This window comes from Myiozetetes cayanensis, unplaced genomic scaffold (genome assembly GCF_022539395.1).
Source record: "Myiozetetes cayanensis isolate MyiCay16 unplaced genomic scaffold, myiCay2020 scf6-25, whole genome shotgun sequence".
In the NCBI taxonomy this organism is placed as follows: domain Eukaryota; kingdom Metazoa; phylum Chordata; class Aves; order Passeriformes; family Tyrannidae; genus Myiozetetes; species Myiozetetes cayanensis.
The window spans coordinates 2,424,286-2,444,675 of record NW_026087853.1 but is presented as its reverse complement, the minus strand read 5'-3'; the positions used below and the strand labels follow the sequence as shown (position 1 = coordinate 2,444,675).

Here is a 20,390-nt window from a genome sequence, read left to right as displayed (position 1 = left end):
CTTTCCTTTCTCCCCTCCTTTCCCTTCTCCTTTCCTTTCCCTACTCCTTTCCTTTCCCTTCTCCTTTCCTTTCCCTTCCCCTTTCCTCTCCTTTCCCTTCCCCTTTCCTCTCCTTTCCCTTCCCCTCTCCTTTCCCTTTCCTCGCCCTTTCCCTTCTCCTTTCCTCGCCCTTCTCCTTTCCTCGCCCTTCTCCTTTCCACGTCCTTTCTCTCTCTCCCTTCTCCTTTCCTTCCCTTCTCCTTTCTCCCTTTCCTTCCCCTTCTCCTTCTCCCTCCTCCTCCTTTCCTCCTCTCCTCTCTTTCCCTTTCGCCCTTCTCCCTTTCCTTTCCTCTCTCCTTCTTCCTCTCCCTTCTCCTTTCCTCCTCCCTTCTCCTTTCCTTTCCTCGCCCTTTTCCTCCCTTTCCTCTCCTTCTCCTTCCTTTCCTTCCTTTCCTCCCTTCCCCTTCCTCTCTCGCCTTCTCCTTTCCTCGCCCTTCTCCTTTCCTCGCCCTTCTCCTTTCCTCGCCCTTCTCCTTTCCTCGCCCTTCTCCTTTCCTCGCCCTTCTCCTTTCTTCCCCTTTCCTTTCCCTTTCCTCTCCTTTCCTTTCCCTTTCCTCTCCTTTCTTTCCTCACCCTTCTCCTTTCCTTTCCTTTCCCTTCCCTATCCTTTCCTTTCCCTTCTTCTTTCCTTTCCTTTCCCTTTCCTTGCCCTTCTCCTTTCCTTGCCCGTCTCGTCGCCTCGCCCTTCTCCTTTCCTCTCCTTTCCTTTTTTCTTTTCCTTTCCCCTTTCCTTTCCCTTTTCTTTCCCTTTTCCTTTCCTTTCCCCTTTCATTTACTTTCCCTTCCCAAACCTTTCCTTTCCAAATCTTCCCAAATCTTCCCTTTCCAAACCTTCCCAAACGTTTTCTCTTCCCTTCTCTTCTCTTCCCTTCCCTAACTTTCCCTTCCCAAACCTTCTCTGCCCTTCACAAACCTACCCTTCATAAAAATTCTCTTCCCTTCCTTCACAAACTTTCCCTTCCCAAACTTTCCCTTAACCTTCCCTTCCCAAACCTTCCCAAACCTTCCTTAACTTTCCCTTCCCAAATCTTCCCTTCCCAAAGCTTCCTTAACTTTCCCTTTCTAAATCTTCCCTTCCCAAACCTTCCTTAACTTTCCCTTCCCAAAGCTTCCCTTCCCAAAGCTTCCTTAACTTTCCCTTCCCAAACCTTCCCAAACCTTCCCAAACCTTCTGAAACTTTTCCTTCCCTTCTCAAATATTCCCTTCCCTTCCCAAACCTTCCCTTCCCAAACCTTCCCAGACCTTTGCAAACCTTCCCAACCCTTTCCTTTCCTTTCCTTTCCCAATCCTTCCCAACCCTTCCCAATCCTTCCTTTCTGCTGTCCAAACTTCATCAGCCAAGACGACTGCCCCTCCTACTGCACCACGCCCACTGGATTCTTCTCCGCTTTGCCACGGGCTGTATCCAAGGAATCTTCTCCAGCCACACAACCAGCGTCCCTCCAGCAGCACCGGACGACAGGGACGCGCAGCTGCAGCTCCAGCTGATGATGGGCCCAACTGAGCCAGCCCACAAGGCCAGGCAGCTCCTGGGCTCCCCAGCCCCATGGACAGCTCCGGCCCTTCCAGTCCTTTCTGCTGCCCTCACTTCCTCCCTCCGCTTCCCCTCAGCTCAATAAACATTCGCTCTCTCCCCCGCAGCTGCATCTTTGGGACACTCACTCGGCACAAACCCTCAGCCCTGCAGCTCACGGGCCGCTCCTGCCTTGCTTTGGCCCCTTTGCGCCGTGGGCACACACACAGGGACAAGGGCACTGCAGGCTGCAAAGGGCCCTGTCCTGAAGGGCCACGGCCACAACAGGGAGTGCACTTCAAGATCTGCATGGACACACTCAAGGCCACAAGTCTGAGCCTCCAAAACACACTGCGAGTGACAGGAGCTGGAGCTGGAGTGCCTGTGGCACTTGGGAGAGGGGCAGGGGAAGGGGGAAGGCTGTGAAGAGCAGCCTTGGCTTCTGCCTGTACCTGCAGAGACCGAGCCAAGCAGCTGCCAGCAGGGTCTGTCACCCACCTTTCAGCAGAGGTCTGAGCAGGAGCATCTCTGTCCACCTGAGAGCCCAAAAGCGCTTTTAGAGAGGTGGCAATTATAAAAAAGGCTTTTATTCTCACTCTTGTGCCCTGTGTGACCTGCTGTAAAGCAAAATCACAAGTCATGACGGTGCTTTGTGGGTGAAAACATGAACTTGTTGGATTGTTCCAGGGGTCAATATTTCTTTCTGGTAGAAGAAATAACTATTTTGCAGCTCAAAATCTCCCTATTTCCGTTGAGGGGGAGTTGATGGGTTCACCCATGGATTTACTGGCCACAAATGCTGGATGCTTGGCTCTGCAATGACCCTTACTTCCCCATGCAACCCTTCTCCTGGATATCCTGTCCCACTGGAAAAGCCAAAATAGGCTCTAATCACTGCAAACCTCCACAGGATTACTCCAGGAATTCCCGTGGGATAAGCCCCCACTGAGTGAACCCTTTCTCTGGTGACATTTTGGGCTCCTCCTCACACTCTTAGTGTTTTCTGGTTCCCAGGTGTTTCACATCTGAGCTCACAGGTGCTCTGATCTCCTCCCACAACCCTACTCCTGTCACAAAACCCACCCTGCACTACCAATCTTCTTGCATTAATGATCCTAACTACCTGTTTTCCAACCACCATGTATGGAAATGAGTTGTTCTTGCAGCTCTGAGGGGATTCTGCCCTCAGAACCCTCTCGTACACCTTGGGAGCAGATGGAGAAGGGCAGGTATTTCCCTTATGCCCCAATCCTGCTGCCTTTGGCCCAAATCCTGCAGTAACTCCAGAACACCACTCTCAGTGTAGGAAGAAATTCTTGGCTATGAGGGTGGTGAGGCTCTGGCACAGGTTGCTCAGAGAAACTGTGGCTGCCCCATCCCTGAAAGTGTTCATGGCCAGGTTGGATGAGGCTTGGAACAACCTGGTCTAGTGGAAGGTGTCCCTGCCCATGGCAGGGGTTGGAAATAGATGAACTTTAAGGTCCCTTCCAACCCAAGCCATTCTGGGATTCTATGATTCTATGAAGTACAGAATATGATTTACTTTTACCAGCTTTCCCAGGTGAGTTTGTGCTAAAGATGCATTTTTTCCAGCAGTACCCCCAGCCAGCAGGAGAAAGAGCAGAGGATGCTCCTGGGCCAGCCCCTGTTCCCATGCAGAGAGTGGGAGATGCTTTAACCCTTCTGGTGCTCCAGGGATTGAATTGCCCTCCAAAACCTGGAGATTTAGCAGAAGAGCTGCTTGTAGAAATACCTCCAGTCAGACAATGGCCCTGGTTAAAGATCACTTGTAGGCAAAAACAAAGCTTTCCCAGGGCTTGGTGATGGTTCCCTGGACTGAGTTCCCCTTCTCAATCAGCAGCAGGTTCCTCTCATCCCTTCAGGGGAATGGCTGGGGACAGGTCAATGTTTAACCCAGCTGGGAAGGACGTGTGGAGCCAGCAGGGAGTTGCCCAGGCTCTGCAGTCACTCACAGAGATCCCTCCATGTTCAGGGAGGACGGTGCATGAAGGAGTTTTCCTCCCCTTTCAAAGCCCCCACTCTGCAAAATGGGCCTGAGCTCTTCCAAGGCGCACCCCAAGGTGACCAAGGTGGCACCGATGCGCCCCACAGAGGACCTGCCTTCTCTCTCTGCCCTGCACCAGCTCTCCAGTGTGCCAGGACAGCCCAGCCTGCACCCATCAGACATGGAAAAGTGGGGAAAACCCATCTTCCACCTGGAACTTCCACCTCTCCGGGAGACCTGGTACGGGAGAGCCTCTTCAGGTAAGGACGTCATGGCTGGAGTGTCATGAACTAGTGGCACCAGCTGGGGCTGTGGGTTCACCCACTGCAGGGTGGGGTGGGTGTAGGTGTGTGCACAGGCTGTTCTGCATCTGCTTTTGGCCGTTTTCAGGATATTTTAGTTTTTGGAAAACTCATTCCCCTGTCCTGTATGGGGCTGATTTCCCAAGCCAGGAGCAGAGGAAGGCAGACAGTGTGGCTGCTGTGTGTTTTCCTACAAAGAGCACCATGCAGCCTTTAAACTCCCTCTCTACCCAAATCATTCCTGGAGGTAAGGAGGAGGTTGGAATCCCTCTGGAAGTGGATGTGTAGCTTTGTATGATGAGCTGGATGGCAGCAAACACTTCCAACAGCTGTTTTAGGTGAGTGTAGTGAGAAACTTCCGTGAAAAGCAGCAGAGTCTGAGGAAGTGCAATGCAGAGGAAGGAGGATCTGCAGCCCTGCCATCCTCCTCCCCTTTCCCATTCCCAAAAATCAATTTCTGACACACTTTGAGTGGCCTTAAGTGCTCCTGCTTCACCAGGGACTGGATATATCCTTCAGGATCGTTCATCAGGAGGCATCAGGAAACTGTGAAGCATGGCATGATAGCAGTGACATTCGTGGAACAGAGGTCTTGGGGAGAATACAGATCATGTCTGGTTGTACAGCAGACAGACAGTAAGAGCAACTAAAATATTCATGTTCTGGAAACTTACCATCACAAGTGCTTGTTAAAAATGTGTATTTTACAAAAATCTCCCCCCCCCCCCCCCCCCCAAAAAAAAAAAAAAGCTATTTTCCACTTCTTTTTATTTTCAGAAATAAGAACTGTATGCTCAAGAGGACTTGAGCGATGTATTAGCACAAGCTGCTGTCTAAATAAGCAAAGAGAATTCCAAGAGAATAGATTTTGTTTGGGTTGTGAGGGTTCAGCTTGGCTTGTGTTAAATCCAGATTCCCCCAGAGGGGAGAACCTGCTGCTGCTAAAGTGCAAGGGTGAGAATCAGGAATCATAAGGATGCCTTGAGCTGGGGCTTGGTGCTGTTCCTTGCCCTAGGACTGAGCAGGTTTAGGGACAACAAGCCCTTGTCCCCAAGTTCGGTATCTGTACAGGATAAGGACAAACCTCCTACAGGACACATGCATGGATAGGATGGGAGGGAATAATTAAAAAAAAAAAAAAACCAAGGACACCCATAGCCTCATAAGGGAGAAATAACTTCCCCAAAGCTGTAACTTGCATGAGAACAAGCTTTTCCCAAGTCCCAGTCCCTTCCCTGTGCCATATCAAATTTCTCAGCATCATGAACTGCCTCCTTAGAAATTTTCCTTAGATTTCCCCCTTAGAAATTCCCCATGTGCTAATTTGCCCTGCAGACAGAGGCAATGACTCAATAAGCCCCTTTTGCCCTGACAAGCTGCTATTTCAGTGAGTGTTCACCAACAGCTGAAGTTTGCACCCAAATGAGCCTCCTGTGCTGCGAATTTTCACTTCAGGTTCCCGTTCCTGCATGTGCGGAGCAGCTGCAGCTTCACTCAGGGGTTAATCATTGTCAGGGCTCTGCAGAGCACGGCAAACATTTATCTGATGGAGTCACTGTATCCTCCCATACCTCAACACCCTCACGGTAAGAAATTCCTGACCGTGAGGGTGGGGAAGCCCTGCCAGGTTGCTCAGAGTAGCTGTGGCTGCCCCATTCCTGGGAAGTGTCCAAGGCCAGGCTAGATAAGGAGCAACCTGGGATAGTGGAAGGTGTCCCTGCCCATGGCAGGGGTTTGAAACTGGATGATCTTTAAGATCCCTTCCAACTCAAACCATTCCATGATTCTATGACCACCTTCTCTCTCTTCTCCAAGAGCCCAGCCTGGTGATCTTCCATGAGGCTCATTGATGCCCCCCGTAAGCTGACCCCCCAAGTATTATTTTTTCTTGTTAAATGTAACTATTAAATTTGGCATCATCTAAAATGTAATTCCTGCACTTCATCCCCAGCTCTTCTCCCTTGTGGCCACCTTGGGCCTCCCACCACGTGGAAGCAGGTGCTGCTCAGCAACACCTCTCTCAACTTTGTGTATAAAATGGAACTTAAACACTTCAAAACAGTTTTTTTGGGGAGAAGAGGTGGGATAAACAGATAAATTGTTTTGTAAAAGAACTGCTTACTGCACAATCAAGTGTTTATTTGTGCAGGAAAAGAACAAAAGAGGCAGTGGTGTCCACCTGGGAGCACCAGGGCAGAACAGGCCCAAGCCTGGATCACATCCAGGCCTCAGCAAAAGCTCTGCTTTAATAAATAACAGGGGATCAGTGGTGTGTAACACGTTATTCTGGGCTGATTTCCAGGGTCTATGATCATACCACTTGTCTGACCACAGCCCTCTAACTCCTGCATGACCGGCTGCTCTAGCCCAGCTCTGCCACGGTCAGTAAATCATTGGAGGTATTTCTCAGTCCCACCAAAAAATAACAGTAATAAAACTCAGGGGCTGAGCAGCAAGAAGGAAACCCAAACTGCTGCCTGTGCCCAATTTTTACAGGTCAAGCAGTGAGGAAGCAGCAGAGCTCAGGGTTTTCTTGGCCAGCTGATGGTCACAGGCCAAGGGAGGAGCAGAGAACGCTTGATCACACAGGGGACCCAGGGGCTGGGAGAGGCCACAGGAGACACAAGGATGGTTGTGGTCACATGCAGGATGTATGAGAGGTTGTAGAGCGAAGCTGGAGAGGTACATGGCAGATATTTGTTAAAAATCACAGGCACAGGTGCATCCACTTTATTTCTTCAGCTAATAGAATACTCCATGTGTTACTGGAGTGTGCAGAGAGAGAATTTAGTGGGACAAGCCAGCCAAAAAACAGGGCAGAAAGCTATTGCTGAGTACATCTAAGCAGCTGATGACCACCCAGAAGTAACTTCATCCATTTCTTTAATCTTCCAGGGCCCCTCTCTTTCAACACTGCACCCGAAAAAGAAGGAGCCAGCATCATTAAGCAGCACCCGCCTCGAAGACCTCAAGTAAGGCGAGTTTGAGAAGCTCCTCAGGAGCTGCTCTGTTTGACCCCTTGATGTGGGCTTTCCAGGGACATGGGCATCCCTAGATGAGCTTTATGTTCTATGGAGACACCCAACAAGGACACGTGTCCCAGTGTGGGACATGAGGCCACCTCTGCTGTGATGTCCCACTTTCCTTTGGGATGGATGGGCACCTGAAGCCAAATCCTGGTGCTCCCAGTGGGCAAATGTGGTCAACACGGAGCCCTTTGCAGAAGGGATCCAAATTGCATTATGTGGGGCTGGTTTTGGCTCTTCAGCCCAAGTACCCCATAAAGGTCTGGCACCAGCTTAGGGACCAAGAGTCAGGTAAAGAAGAGAGGCAGGTAAAGCAGATAGACATGCTTTGCAGTAAGGGATGCTGAAAGAGGAATTATTTTAGGTTTCAAGAACTTCTCTGAATGCTATGTCCCTGCACACACTCGCCTCAATTTCCCCATCCTGCACTTCCCAGATTTCTTCCTCCCCAAGGCCCAGAACCAGTGACTCTACCTGACCTGGCAGTCAGGTTTTTCCTCCACACAAGGGTTACCACTACATAACTAAAGCTCAGAAATATCTTTCTACTTTTATTTCTATCTTTATTTCTATCTATCCCTGTACTTTGCACTGATTTGAGGCTGCAGCTCAAATCCTATGTCCAGTCATGGGCAAGGACACCTTCCACTAGCCCAGGTTGCTCCAAGCCCTTCTAACCTGGCCTTGAACACTTCTAGGGATGGAGCAGCCACAGTTTCTCTGGACAACCTGTGCCAGGGCCTCACCACCCTCACAGCCAAGAATTTCTTCTTAAAATCTAACCTGAACCTGCTTGGAGCAACCCTGGTCTAGTGGAAGATGTCCCTGCCCATGGCAGGATGTTGGAACTAGATGGTCTTTAGGGTCCCTTCCAACCCAAAGCATTTTTAAGAACTTTATGATTCTATGAACAGCAAACCTGCTGGAGTAGGGGTGCTTTGCTTGAGCCTTCCTTGCTGTGAATAAAGTCTTTTTAATATAGTAAAGAACAGAAGAGCCACTAGGCAGCTTCAGTTAAACCCCCTGCACTAGAGGTCATGGCTCTGGGTGACATTGGTGGCTTCAGAGAGCAGAGGCTGCATAACTTGTCCCTGGACTTGGTGGGAGGATGTGACAGCAGCACCTGAAGTGAGCCCAGCTTCACCCTGTGAATTGTTGTGCAGAATCACAGCCTCCTTTAGGAATCTCCTACCAGCATGGAATTTTTAGTCCCTGATCTTATTTCCATCACGGCTGTACTTAAGTGTTATTAAAACACTGTTAATACTCTTTGCAGGACAAAGACACTGTTAGTCTTACCCTGTGCTTGTGCCATTGTTCTTAGGGAGTGTGCACAGCACCAGCAAAAGCCCTTTTTCCTGTGGGAATATCTTCAAAGGCAGCAGAGCAGGATGGTGAGGCCTTCTCAAGGACTTTTAGAGGATTTTGGTCAGACAGTATTTCCAGAGAAAAAGCTGGTGAGGTTCACACCAGCTAAAGAAAAGAGTCGATTTCCCAGCCAGGGACACAACTTTGTCCAAAAGCCTGGAGCTTGGCTTCCCCACCAGGGGTTGGGAGATGAGCTGAGGGATGTGGGAGGTTATTTGCCTCCATCCACCCCACGCTGACAGATCCTTGGTGGCATCCAGGAGTGATTCACGGCCCGGACTGCAGTTTGTGGTGTCACATGCTGCCACCTAGTGCCATTTGTTCAGTTTCATGTTCAGTTTTGTGGGTTTTTTGATGCTAAGAGACGTTTGAACTTCAGGGCTGACAAGGAGTTCCACCTTTACGTGACGTTGCTGACGTTTTTTCTCCTGATTTTTGCACAGATTTAAAGGATGCTTCAAAATTACAGTTCAGGCTTTGGCAGCAGTTCAGTGCAGACACTCAGAGACATGTCATCATTTATTGGACACTAATTCGTATTCAAGGAGTTAATGATGTCCCAAATAAACTCTAGGTCAGGTCTTACTGTCAAAGTCTTTGATTATGCCCCCCTTAACTTTTATGGAAGCTATCCTGAGCTCTCATTCTAGAAGGGGACACTAGCAAGAGTGAAATCAATATCCCTGGAAGTGTTCAAAAAGTGTGTAGTTGTGGCCCTTAGGGACGTGGTTTAGTGATGGACCTGGCAGTGCTGGGTTAATGGTTGGACTTGATGATCTTAGAGGTTCTTTCTAATCCTAATAATTCCATAAACACCATGACATAAAACATCTCGTGGTTTGAAATTATTTTAAAAGGCATTTTTAGCTCCTCAAGGTAAAAATCCATGCTCAGAGCAGCCTGTAGAGCAAGTCTTTACCCAGTTCCACCCCCACTAGGAAAGGCATATTGTACCATGCACAGTTCTGCAAAGAAAGGTCTTACTTAGGCCAGCATAAAAAAGACTGGTTGGACAGAGGGAATGATGCTCTGGCTCTCCTACAACTGGGATCTGCCCTTGGATGACCTGATAGGATACTTTAGATTACATTATGGCACCTCTCCCTGCTCCAGCTTTGCCATGAACAGTGTGAGCTGTGGTTTGTCTTCACCCTGGTCTTGGGTGGAGCCTTCAGGTTCAAAGAGAAACACCCACAGGGATGAAACTAATGTCAGACCAGGCTTTTGCTGCTTTGAATGTGATGCAAGAGACTTCCCCAGCTTTGTCTGCTCCTGAAGGGACAAAGAAGATGTTCGTCTCCCTGAGATGCCAAACTCTTTCCTGTATCCCAAGCAGCCAGGCCAGAGTTGGAGCTGGCAAAATGTCAGGGTAGTTTCATATCAGGTTTCATGAATCTGTGGAATGAGCAATGCTAAATATTATAAATATTGAACTTGTAGAGGCTTGAACCTGCCGTCCCTCCACAAACAATCTCTCCTGTGAAGCCATGGAGTCAGCGAGGAGTGGCTGCAAACCCAAAATCAAAGGTAAACACGTGAGTTTTTGCCCACGCACAGGCCATTCCTGGCTGCAGGATCCTTTCCCTTATAGTTTGGGCACCACAAAGTGCAGAAGTTGGTGTTTTACACTGTTTGTGCTCCTGTCCCTGGCTGAAACACCGGTGTATGTGTGAAAAGATCCAAAATAAGGGGAAAGTTTCTGAATCTCCAGCATGACAATTCCCTGGATGAGGTGGACCTGCTGAGCCAGGATATTAAATATTTTTAAGACCAAAAATGTGAGAGGACCACCTTTTTTTAGTGGCTGGGTAACTTGAACACCCACCACCTGCAGTCATGGGGAGAAGGGAGAGACCTTATCGCTCTCTACAATTCCCTGGAAGGAGGGTGGAGCCAGATGGGAGTTGGGCTCTGCCCCCAGATAACAAGTGACAGGATGAGAGGAAACGGCCTCAAGTTGTGCCAGGGGAGGCTACTATTGGATCTTAGGGAAAATTCCTTCACTGAAAGGATTGTCAGGCATTAGAACAGGCTGCCCAGGGAAGTGGTGGAGTCACCATCCCTGGAAGAAACGTGTGGATATGGCACAGGGGGACATGGTTTGTTGGTGGGTTTGGAAGTGGGGGTTTAATGGTTAGACTCAATTATCTTACAGACCTTTTCCAACCTTAACAACTCCATAAGTCCATGATTTTAAGCCTGCAAGTGCTGTGTGCTGTAAACAGCCCCTGCAACCCCAAACATGCAAAAGTGGTTCTTCCCTTTGGATCGTGAGATTATCTTGGAGAACTGACTAGACAAGGTAACACCTCGGGGGGCAGAAGCACTTATGCATTGTTTTAATGAAGTTTTTTCCCCCTCATGCCCCAGAGCTGTGAGATAAACTGCAAGCACAGTGGAAATCTGGGATAAATTTCTGCAAGCTGGCTACGCAGGGAGATCGTTTATCCAGGGGCGCCCGAGGGGTTTGTGAGCTGGTGGCTCTTCCTTCCTCTTTCAGAAGGTGCAGGTGTATTTATTTACATCTTTAAATGCATGGTAGGTGCTGGAGAAGAGGGGGCAAAGCCTGAATCACCTCCCTGGCAGGCGACAGCACTTACACAAGCTTCAGATGCTGGACTTGACCCGCAGGCGACGAGAGGTAATGCCGAGATGGATTTGGGGAGGGGATGTTAAAATGTGTTTGCTCCTCTACTGTTTGTGTTGACGACTCTTTTGCAAACCCAGGAGGAGCTGAAGCGAAACCTCCACAGGGAAGCAAAAGCCAGTAAACAAAAAATCAAGGAATTCAGCCCCATGGACATCCTTGACACCCTCCAGAGAAGCAACACCAATGAAAGTCGAGGCCCCATCCCTGCAGAGCACAATCAGCATTTTCATGAAGACGACCATGGTGAGTAGAATAATTTTCCAAGGAGCTGTAAAACTCACCAACCTCTTACATGTCATCAAAGAGGTTTCCACTAGGGAAGATGCTCCCGCTGGTCCATTTCCTGCAGTGACAAGATGCAGCTTCAAAGGGCTGGGTGGAGAAGGCTGGGAGATGTGCTTTTAAGACAAAGCATTGGGATGCCTCAGAGAGGTCCCAGGGCTCTGGGCTGTTTCTCTGGCAGCATCCAAACAGACCCAAGTGGATGTGGATTAAAAGCCATGGACAAGGCAGAGAGGTTTAAATCCAAAGTCCTTAGAGCCAGGCCCCTGGAGGAACAGGTTCCCAGTGGCAGGAGAGTCTTACTTGTCCCATGTCCCCTGCACAGCAAACTGGGTGTGAGAACAGAGGGTGTCCCTGGGGCCCAACATCCTTAGAGAGTCAGGGCATCCATCAGGAAAAAGCATCCCAGGATGATGGATGGGTGTGTCAAGGGAGGTGTAGGTTGGATATCAGGAGAGGTTTTTCACCCAGAGAGTGGCTGGGCACTGGAACAAGCTCCCCAGGTCAGTGGTCACAGCCCCAAAGCTGATGGAGCTCAAGGAGCATTTGGGCAACACTCAGGCACATGGTGGGATTCTTGGTGTTTTCCTGTGTGAGGCCAGGAGTTGAACTTGATGATCCTTGTGAGTCCCTTCCCACTCAGCATATTCTATGATTCCCTGATATTTTGGGGTGTCTTCTCTGTCAGAGCACCCTTGGGAAATCTGGGAAGCTCAAATGAGGCTCATCAGGAGAAAGAACTGGAGAAAGAGCCTCTTCAGCAACAGGTGCCAGAGCTGTAACAGCTGCTCCTGGCTTTACACCCTGCATGGTTCACCAACGTGTTGCATCCACATGCAGAGCGGAGCCTCTGGACTCCTGCCACCCTCAGATGACCACGGGGGAAATGTTACAGTCACTCTGGTTAATCACTATTTAAAGGGTTTTTTTATATACAGAAACTGCTTCCCACTGTCCCTTAGGAAAGGGAAGGTGAAGTGAATCCCATCCACCACTTCAGACTGGACTTCCAGACACGAGCCCTGTTCTGCTTTGCTTGCACGTGACAACTCTTGGCACAGGCTGGCAATGAACCACCAGGGGTAAAAGTGCTTAAATCAGTGAAAAACTTGTCTGAAGGTGAACTTTCACCAGGAGAAAGGGGAACAGATGTGGTATCTCCTGTTCCCTTGTGTTTCTTCACCTCAGCTCTCTTCTCTTTGGGGTTAAAGCCATATTGCCTCCTGCCAGACTCTATAACCTCACCAAATATAATCCTGGGTGAATTCTACCTCACCCTGCCCAGCCCTGAGCAGGGGGTCTGGTCTTACAGAGGATCTCTCATGATCTTTACGTGCCTCCAGCAGCCCATAGCCCTTTCCAGCTAAACCCCAGGTGCCTGAGGATGCAGCTCAGCAAACACACGATGTTTGATTTTTTTTTTTCTCTCCTCAAGGAAACACGTGGGGTGGAGGACCCTCCAGACGACAGGATGGAGCTGAGCTGTCTCCAGGCAGGAGAGGGAAGGTCGACCTGTGGTTCTGCAGGGAGCCACGGACGAGGGATCTGTTCTGGGACACCTCCAGCACGGGGTCTGAGGAGTGGGAAAGGGAAGAGAAGATTCACCGCAAACCTGCACTCGTGAGGACCAAGACGGAGAGAGTTTCCCTCTTTGATGACTTCTTTGACAGGGATTTCTAGGGGCACAGCTTGGGGTGAGAGGGATGCGGTGAAGAAACAAGTCCCAGCTCTGGTGGGACTGGAATCCTCCCCCCTGGATGGGTGGACTGAGGGTGGAGACAGTGCTGGCTGCAAGTGGCATTTCTGGGAGCACGGGCCAGGGGAAAGGACAGCTGGAAACGAGGAGATCACTGATGTGGAGCAAATAATGACTGAAAATGCTTGGACAGAGCAGCAATGAACTGGGGGCAGAGAGAGGAGGATGGAAAAAAACAAATAAAACCAAACAAAACCCAAACAAAACCAAACAAACAAAAAACCAAAAAAACCCAAACCCACAAAAAAACCACCAAAAACCCCAAAACAAAAAAACCTCACAAAAATCAAAACCGAAACCAAACCAAACAAACAAAAACAAAACACAAAAAACCAAGCAGAACTTGGAGAAAATTCTGGGTTAGCCCTAAATATTAAATTCCAACTGAAATTAAATGTTTCACTTGCTTTTGGGTAACTCAGTCTTTATGTTTAAGTTGGTTTTAACCTTTTCTAAACCACAAAACCCAGTTCAAAAAGCAAGCTAAAATGATTTACTCAGGAAGTCTTTAAAATAAATATTTTGGCATTTCTAAAATTCCTTTTTTAACTTCTTCTTTTTTTTTTTCCCTCACCTCTCCTGTACCAGACACGGAAATACTTGTACTTTCTTCAGTATCAACCTCCAGTTTTGTAATATTCTGAAAAAAATCTGGTTTTGGTTCACTTCTGTTCTATCGAAGATGTTCTTGCACTTTCCATCTCACATAAACAGTATTTTTAAATTAAATGGTCTGCTTTTCCTTATAAAATAATTTGTTAGCTGAGAGAGAACTTCCCCAGTTCTCCTGTCTCCTATCTGGTTGTCCATCAAATCTTATCCTTTTGTTTTTCAAGCTAGGACACCGAGAATAACTAGACCTGGAATCAGTTCTCAATTATCCAGCACAAGCAGGGCTTGGGACAGATGAAGCTTGTCCTGCATGGCTGTCCCAAACCTCTGCTACCTCCCACAAAGCTGTCGTGGTGTGTCTGCTTTTCATCCTCAGCTTCCTGGCTTGCACAGCCAGGAAAAGAGCAGGAGACACATTTTCACACTTATTTAAGGGAATGACTCTGTTTCAGCAGTATTTAGCTTTATGGAAAATCCCAGGTAGAGCAGGAGCTGGAAATCACAGCTTGGAAAGCCCCAAACCAAAGCTGGAGCCTCCAGCCCAGCACTGAGCTCCTCTGTCGTGATTTCACCTCCTTTTGGCATCCCAGAATGTGTGGCCCATGGCAACATATCTAAGGCTTCATGGGGAAAAACTCCTCTTTGGAAAAATCCCACCACACAGGGAAGGAGGAGGAAGAGGAATTATTTTAATTAGGGAGAAGAGCTGCTCGTGGCTAATGAGTCCATGTCTGGAGTCTCTGTGTTTTCAAAATGCCCCGAGAACTTTTGCTTGATAAGCACGGTCATCGTGTGTGAGCTGGAAATATCATGAGAGCTTTGAGGATGTGCTGAAAAGGTCAATGATTTAATGGGCTGGAACAATTAATCTGGCACTTGTCTATACACCTGTTCTCTTAATGATGTGACACATCTCCCTTCTGTGTTCCCATCTGTCAACAATTAAGCTATAATTGGTGGAAATGCAATTTATCTCAGATGGAGCTGATTAGTTTTCCAATAATCGTGTCGCCAGCCCTTGGGGAAGAGCGCTGCCCACGGACAACTGCCTGTGGACCAGTCGATCCATTTCCCGGACTGTGCAAAGAGGAGACTCTGAGCATTAATTTATCAATCTACAGTGCGCAGGATTTGCTCTTACGGAGGCAATAAAATCAGCAAATCTGCCTCCATTAGAGGGGAATGGCTTCACACTGACAGAGGGCAGGGTTAGGTGGGATATTGGGAAAAAATTCCTGGCTGTGAGGGTGGTGAGGCCCTGGAATGGGCTGCCCAGAGAAACTGTGGCTGCCCCATCCCTGGAAGTGTTCAAGGACAGGTTGGACAGGGTTTGGAGCAACCTGGGATAGTGGAAAGTATCCCTGCCCATGGCAGGGGGTTGGAACTGGATGGTCTTTAAGGTCCCTTCCAACCCCAAACTTTCTGTAATTCTATGAAATATTTCTGGTGCTCAAAATTGTTTGGCCGTGCTGTTCTTGGTTGTGTTAATTCATCACAACCTGCAGAGAGGCAGGTGGCAACTCATCCTCTTCCCATGTTTTCTAACATCCTTCCAGATGCTGAAAATGAAAACATTTTCTTTGTTACTAAATGTGAAAATTTGACTTCTCCACAAATTGCAGAAGATTGAAACAACCCCCAACCTTACACAATTGCTGTTCTGCAACTCAGCAAGGAAGACTTTACAGGGCTGTTTTCCTCTGCCTAGTTCCCAATCCCAAATGCTGGGATATTAGCTCATCATTGGAGGGCTGAGTCATTTTAATCAGCTTTAGAGAGGAGGAAACTCTCCACTCACTATTTCTGAGTGCACACAGCTTCAGTCCCAGTCACACACCACAGAAACCAGTCTGTGTTTTAGCAGAGCCCCTCACCTTGACCCCCGTGTGCCTCCCTGGGGAGGGAGGGACTTGGAGCACTGCTGCATCCTGGCTGCAGGAATGCATGTGGAATGAGCTTTAAAGGATAACAATGAGGAAGCCTGTGCAGGGTTTGATTTTGGTGGTGGGGAGCAACGTGCAGGCAGAGGAGGAAGAGCCAAGAGGGAAGGTTTCAGAGCAGGGAAGTAGAGCAAGGTCTGTCTGACCTAATCCTGGCTACCTCAGGGCTGTGAAGATGATATAAACCAGTCATTGTGCTGTTAGAGCTGGGAGGAGGACTCATGGGTATCTCCAGGGGCTACATTTCTCCCTGCCTGTCCTGGGCTGGGGTGAGTTACCTGCTGGCTAAAAAAGGTGCTTTGGTTGCTATCTCACACCACTCAAAGCTTTTAGGCAAGGCTGGACCCATCCTGCAGGTCAGATGCGTCCCCACAGAGGAGCTGTGCTGAGGCAGAAGCTGCTCAGCTCAGATTCAGCACCTTCAGAGAATTCACATGATCAGTTTTCACCAAAATGACAAAGAACGGAGATTTTATGCAGTTAATGATGTGGATATGGGCATCAGCAAACGACACAGCCCAGAAGAAAGGGGAGATGTAGGTCAGATAGATCCCTGCCCCAAAGCACAAGGACATTCGATCTTCCCAGGGAAATGGTTCTAGGATGTTTTTGTTGCTGCAAACATGGCCAGAGCAAACCAAGTTCCTCCAGCTCAGGATGAGCTGAGCCGGTTCTGCTGAAGTGTTAAATCGAAATGATAATGCTCAGCCTGAAGTCAGCACCAGCCTGGCAAAATCATTAGCAATTAAATGTGCAGTTCATGAGAGGAAATGCCAATGAACCATGCTTTTGTATTTTAAAAAGCAGCCAGGGCTGCTGCAACATCTCTGTTACTGTTCCTGAGGAAAGAAAAAAAAAAAGTTATTTAATTACACTTAGTAAAGAGAGGTGTTAGGTAAATAAAGCTGAACAAAGCCACGCTGTAACTGGATCTCGTTGGCTAGTCTGGATTAATGGGATTTTCTAACCTTTCTGGGCTCTGTCCCACCTGGTGCTCAGAGCATTTGACCTCCTCAGGAATTTGAGTCTTCAGCATCACATCCTCCTTCCCCAACACACACAAAAAAACAGAGAAAAAACCCCCCACCATATAAGCCACTGGGGTGTATCCAGTAACCTTATTAAACCCTTTATCTGCCCTGCCTCAGGGGAAGGTGTGTGACAGGCCACTGGGATTGCCTCAATCTGCTTACACAAAGCTGCAGAGAAAAGCACCCGAAAGCACCGACTCCAGCAGCTCCCTTTCGGGCTGTACAGGAAGATTAAAGTCTTATCAGCAGCTTGAAAAATACCAAGCCTGGCACGTTTTGGTTTGTCTCACCCGGTATCCTCGGACTGCTCTGTGATAGCACCAGCCCTAAACCTGTTCTTACAGAGTCCAGCTTTCTTTAGATAATTCCTGAGCAAGGGCAAGAGGTGGTAAAAGGGTCCCCAGATGAATTAAGAGGAAGGAGGCAGCTCCTGTTTCTCTCTGAGCCTCTTTACCTACTCCTGGATTCTGGAATGCCCCTCCTTCCCAGCAGTGCTGGCGTTGTCTCTGCCCCAGAGAGAATATCCATCTCTGCCAATGCCACAGAGCTGCCCAAAGATCCCTCCTGTTCTTGCAGGAGTAGGAAAAAAAACTTATTTCTTGCTTAGCGAAAGGCTTGTAGCTTTTTGCCACCTACTGACATGTTTGGGAATGGCTCATCCAGCGAATTCCTGCAGGAAGGCTCAGTCGTGCACTGGCTCTGGCTGATGGTGCATTCAGGATCGGCTGAGAGGGACATGAAAATAAAAGCAGGAGTAAATACAGCACTTGGAAAACTGTCAGGAGAGCACCCCCTATTTCATGGAATCACAGAATATCCTGAGTTGAGAAGGGACCCACAAGGACCATCAAAGTCCAACTGCTGGCCCTGCACAGGACACCCCAACAATCCCACCCTGTGCCTGAGAGTGTTGTCTCTTTGAGCTCTGTCAGCCTTGGGGCTGTGACCACTTCCCTGGGGAGCCTGTTCTGGTGCCCAACCACACTCTGGATGAAAAACTTTTTCCTTATATCCAACTTAAACCTCCCTTGACACAGCTTCCTTCAATTCCCTCTGGTCCAATACTTGATTGGTTGGTCCTTGCTGTAATTCCCTCTTTGTTTCAGCACCTGTTTCCTCATTCCAGAGAGAAGGAGCACGGGAGAAATCATGCATCCTGACGTGCAAAACAAATCTTTGGTTCCCTCCTCTTCTATCTTGCCCCAGTTCATCTATTTTTTCCCCTTTCTCCCCACCTAAATTCCCTGCCTGTCTTTTGCCCTTACCCGAGGGACCGTCTTGGCTCTGCTGAGGGCTTCTGCTCAGAGGCCAGGAGGTCCTTGCGGGCCCCTGCTCGTGGCTTAAGCTTCATTTCAATCCTGTTTTGAGGGCTTAAGCAGGGCACAGAGCCAGCAATGTTGACTCACTGCTCAGAGTGCAGGAGTGAGGGAGACGAGCACACGAGCCCCGTGTCTCCAGCCAGCGATGATGGACAACTGCTCCGGGAGAAAAGAGGAGCAAGAAAGCACCAGTTTTTCACTCACCCCTTGCAGAAACACACTTTTAATTAAATACTGAGGACCAACAAGTTGCCTCTTACCTGTGACCACTTAATCCCAGTCCCAAACAGCACCCAAAGGCAACCAGAGTGGCTTAGGACTCGGGTCTGAGCTTAAAATCTAGGCAGTTATTTAATGTGCAACCCTCCTCCTTCAGTTTAACCAAGCTGACCTAAAAATACAAATTTTGCCACACAAAGATCCCTTTGAGACTTGTTGGAGCTGATCTTTTTTTTTTTTTTTTAGTGTTCCTCTTGAAAAAAAAGCTACTGAAGCTTCATTTTTACTACGTGTCACTACAAGAGGGCTGTGAGCCCATTGCTGCTCTGGGGATTGATAAAATAACACACTTAAACCTTTTTTTTTTAAGGTCATATGGAGAAGTAGCATACAGGGCTGACACAGTTCAGCATCCAAACTTGGATACTTAAAGGAGGAGATCTTACTCTGAGCAAAATTAATTTTGTGTGCAACGTGTCTGTAGGCCTTTGAAAAATGTATTTTAAAAAATTGTAGTTTTCCCTAATAATTTGCCACTCTTAACAAAAACAAACAAACAAACAAAAAACCCAAATAAACACCCCCCCCACACACACACACACATACACAAAAAAAAGAAAATAGAGAAATCAAAGAAACCACCAAGATTAAGGGCAGGGTTTGGGGCTGGGATTCTTCACTGGTTTTCACTTATTGAAATCCCACTTTTCAGCCACAACAACTTATTGTCGCTATTTTTGTGAAGATAATTTGTAACAATGATCTGGTGAGATTTTACTAAAAATAATCACAAAACCATGGCAGAAAGTACTGTCCTAAAGCTAAAGCAGGAAAACAGGGAAAAAAACCCAACAAAACACAAGAATCCCTCCTATCTGTACACACTCTTTTTGTAGCATCCTTTGCTTTCAACTCTTATTTTTAATTTTCTCATTCCCAAGGCTCCTCGGATCCACTTTGTGGTTGCAAGGGGGAGGTCTGGAACCGGAAAAAAAGCACACACACACACACACAAAAGAAAAAAAAATAAAATCAACAAAAACCCAAAGACTAAAATTTTCCTGCAGACCCTAAACCTTTTTTTTTGCTGAAGGATTACCTGTGAAGCCAAACTGCCTGTCCCCTTTTTTCGAATCCAAGGACGAGGAGCTGGGCACATCCCACTGCTGCTCTGGGTGTGGTATCTACTTCCCCCATCCTTTGGGCATGTTAAGTTGCTTTGCCCTCATTTACTTCTTTTCCTCCTCCCTCCCATCTTTCCAAAGAAGGTGAAACTTAATTAATGACCCCCAGGGATCTTGTGCAGCTGAGTTAATAGTCAGAAATTTGCTTTGGAGGCAGCCAGGCTTGCACAGGTCCTAAGGACAGAGGGATTCTCCCTTCCCAACTGCCCACTCCGACCTCCCCAGGGCAGGGACTGGTCCTGCCCAGGTGTTTGCAGCGTCTCCCACCACGGTCCTGACTCTGGCACTGCAACAAATTGAACCCTTTTTCTGTCCTTAAGCGACCAGATTTCCCATCAAGATCTAATGTCACAGAATCATGGAATTATTTCGGTTGGAAAAGCCCTCTGAGGTCACCGAGTCCAACCTGAGAGCTGGGGATGTTCAACCTGGGGAAGAGAAAGCTCCAGGGAAATGCTTAAGCCTCTTCCAGTGCCTAAACAGGCTCCAAGAGAGCTGGAGAGGGACTTTGGAAAAGGGCCTGGAGTGACAGGACAAGGGGAAATGGCTTCTCACTTCCAGAGGGTTCTGACTGGATATTGGGAAGGAATTCCTGGCTGTGAGGGTGGGGAGGCCCTGGCACAGGTTGCCCAGAGAAGCTGTGGCTGCCCCATCCCTGGAAGTGTCCAAGGCCACGTTGGATGAGGCTTGGAGCAGCCTGGGGTAGTGGAAGGTGTCCCTGCCCATGGAACAGGATGATCTTGAAGGTCCCTTCCAACCCAAACCATTCTGTGATTCTACAAAACACTTCAACCTCTTTGGGGTTTTACTCCAAGCCAGTGATACCGGGACACTGTTCCAGCAGTTCCCTCCTCACGACTTCCATCCTGTTTAAAGACCTCGTACAGCAAAGACTCGAGTGAACATCCATCAGCTTGTCGTGGTGGGAGGTCACATAATTGGGATGTGCAAGAGCAGGAAGGAGCTTTATGGCCTTGTGGGAGCACCTGGATTGCAGGGATTGGTGGTGGACCTGATGGATCTGTCGGTCCATGACGGTTGGCAGAGGGATTCCCTTCAAGTGAAGCAGAGGAGCCCATGATTTTGCAGCTCTAGGATGAAGTGTTTGGTCTCCTCTCTGTAGGACTGTGACTTCCACAGGAA

At 48.3% G+C, this 20,390-nt stretch overlaps 1 protein-coding gene across 1 annotated transcript; it reads left to right on the top strand.

Moving 5' to 3' along the window:
- The first annotated feature begins 3,218 nt into the window (after positions 1 to 3,218).
- CCDC198 (coiled-coil domain containing 198) lies at positions 3,219 to 13,750 on the top strand. Its single transcript, XM_050336974.1, has 6 exons — positions 3,219 to 3,818; positions 6,756 to 6,832; positions 9,695 to 9,781; positions 10,797 to 10,895; positions 10,982 to 11,147; positions 12,622 to 13,750. Exons 1-6 carry the CDS (start codon positions 3,602 to 3,604, stop codon positions 12,864 to 12,866), a joined length of 891 nt encoding a protein of 296 aa, XP_050192931.1. The 5' UTR covers positions 3,219 to 3,601; the 3' UTR covers positions 12,867 to 13,750.
- Positions 13,751 to 20,390: the final 6,640 nt, after the last annotated feature.

Excerpts from the sequence above, each read along its gene's own strand:
- CCDC198 (XM_050336974.1), top strand. The coding sequence starts at position 3,602 with ATGGGCCTGAGCTCTTCCAAGGCGCACCCCAAGGTGACCAAGGTGGCA. Across the intron at positions 9,782-10,796 it reads CTGCAAACCCAAAATCAAAG|GTGCTGGAGAAGAGGGGGCA; the intron begins GTAAACACGTGA and ends AATGCATGGTAG. Across the intron at positions 11,148-12,621 it reads TTTTCATGAAGACGACCATG|GAAACACGTGGGGTGGAGGA; the intron begins GTGAGTAGAATA and ends TCTCTCCTCAAG.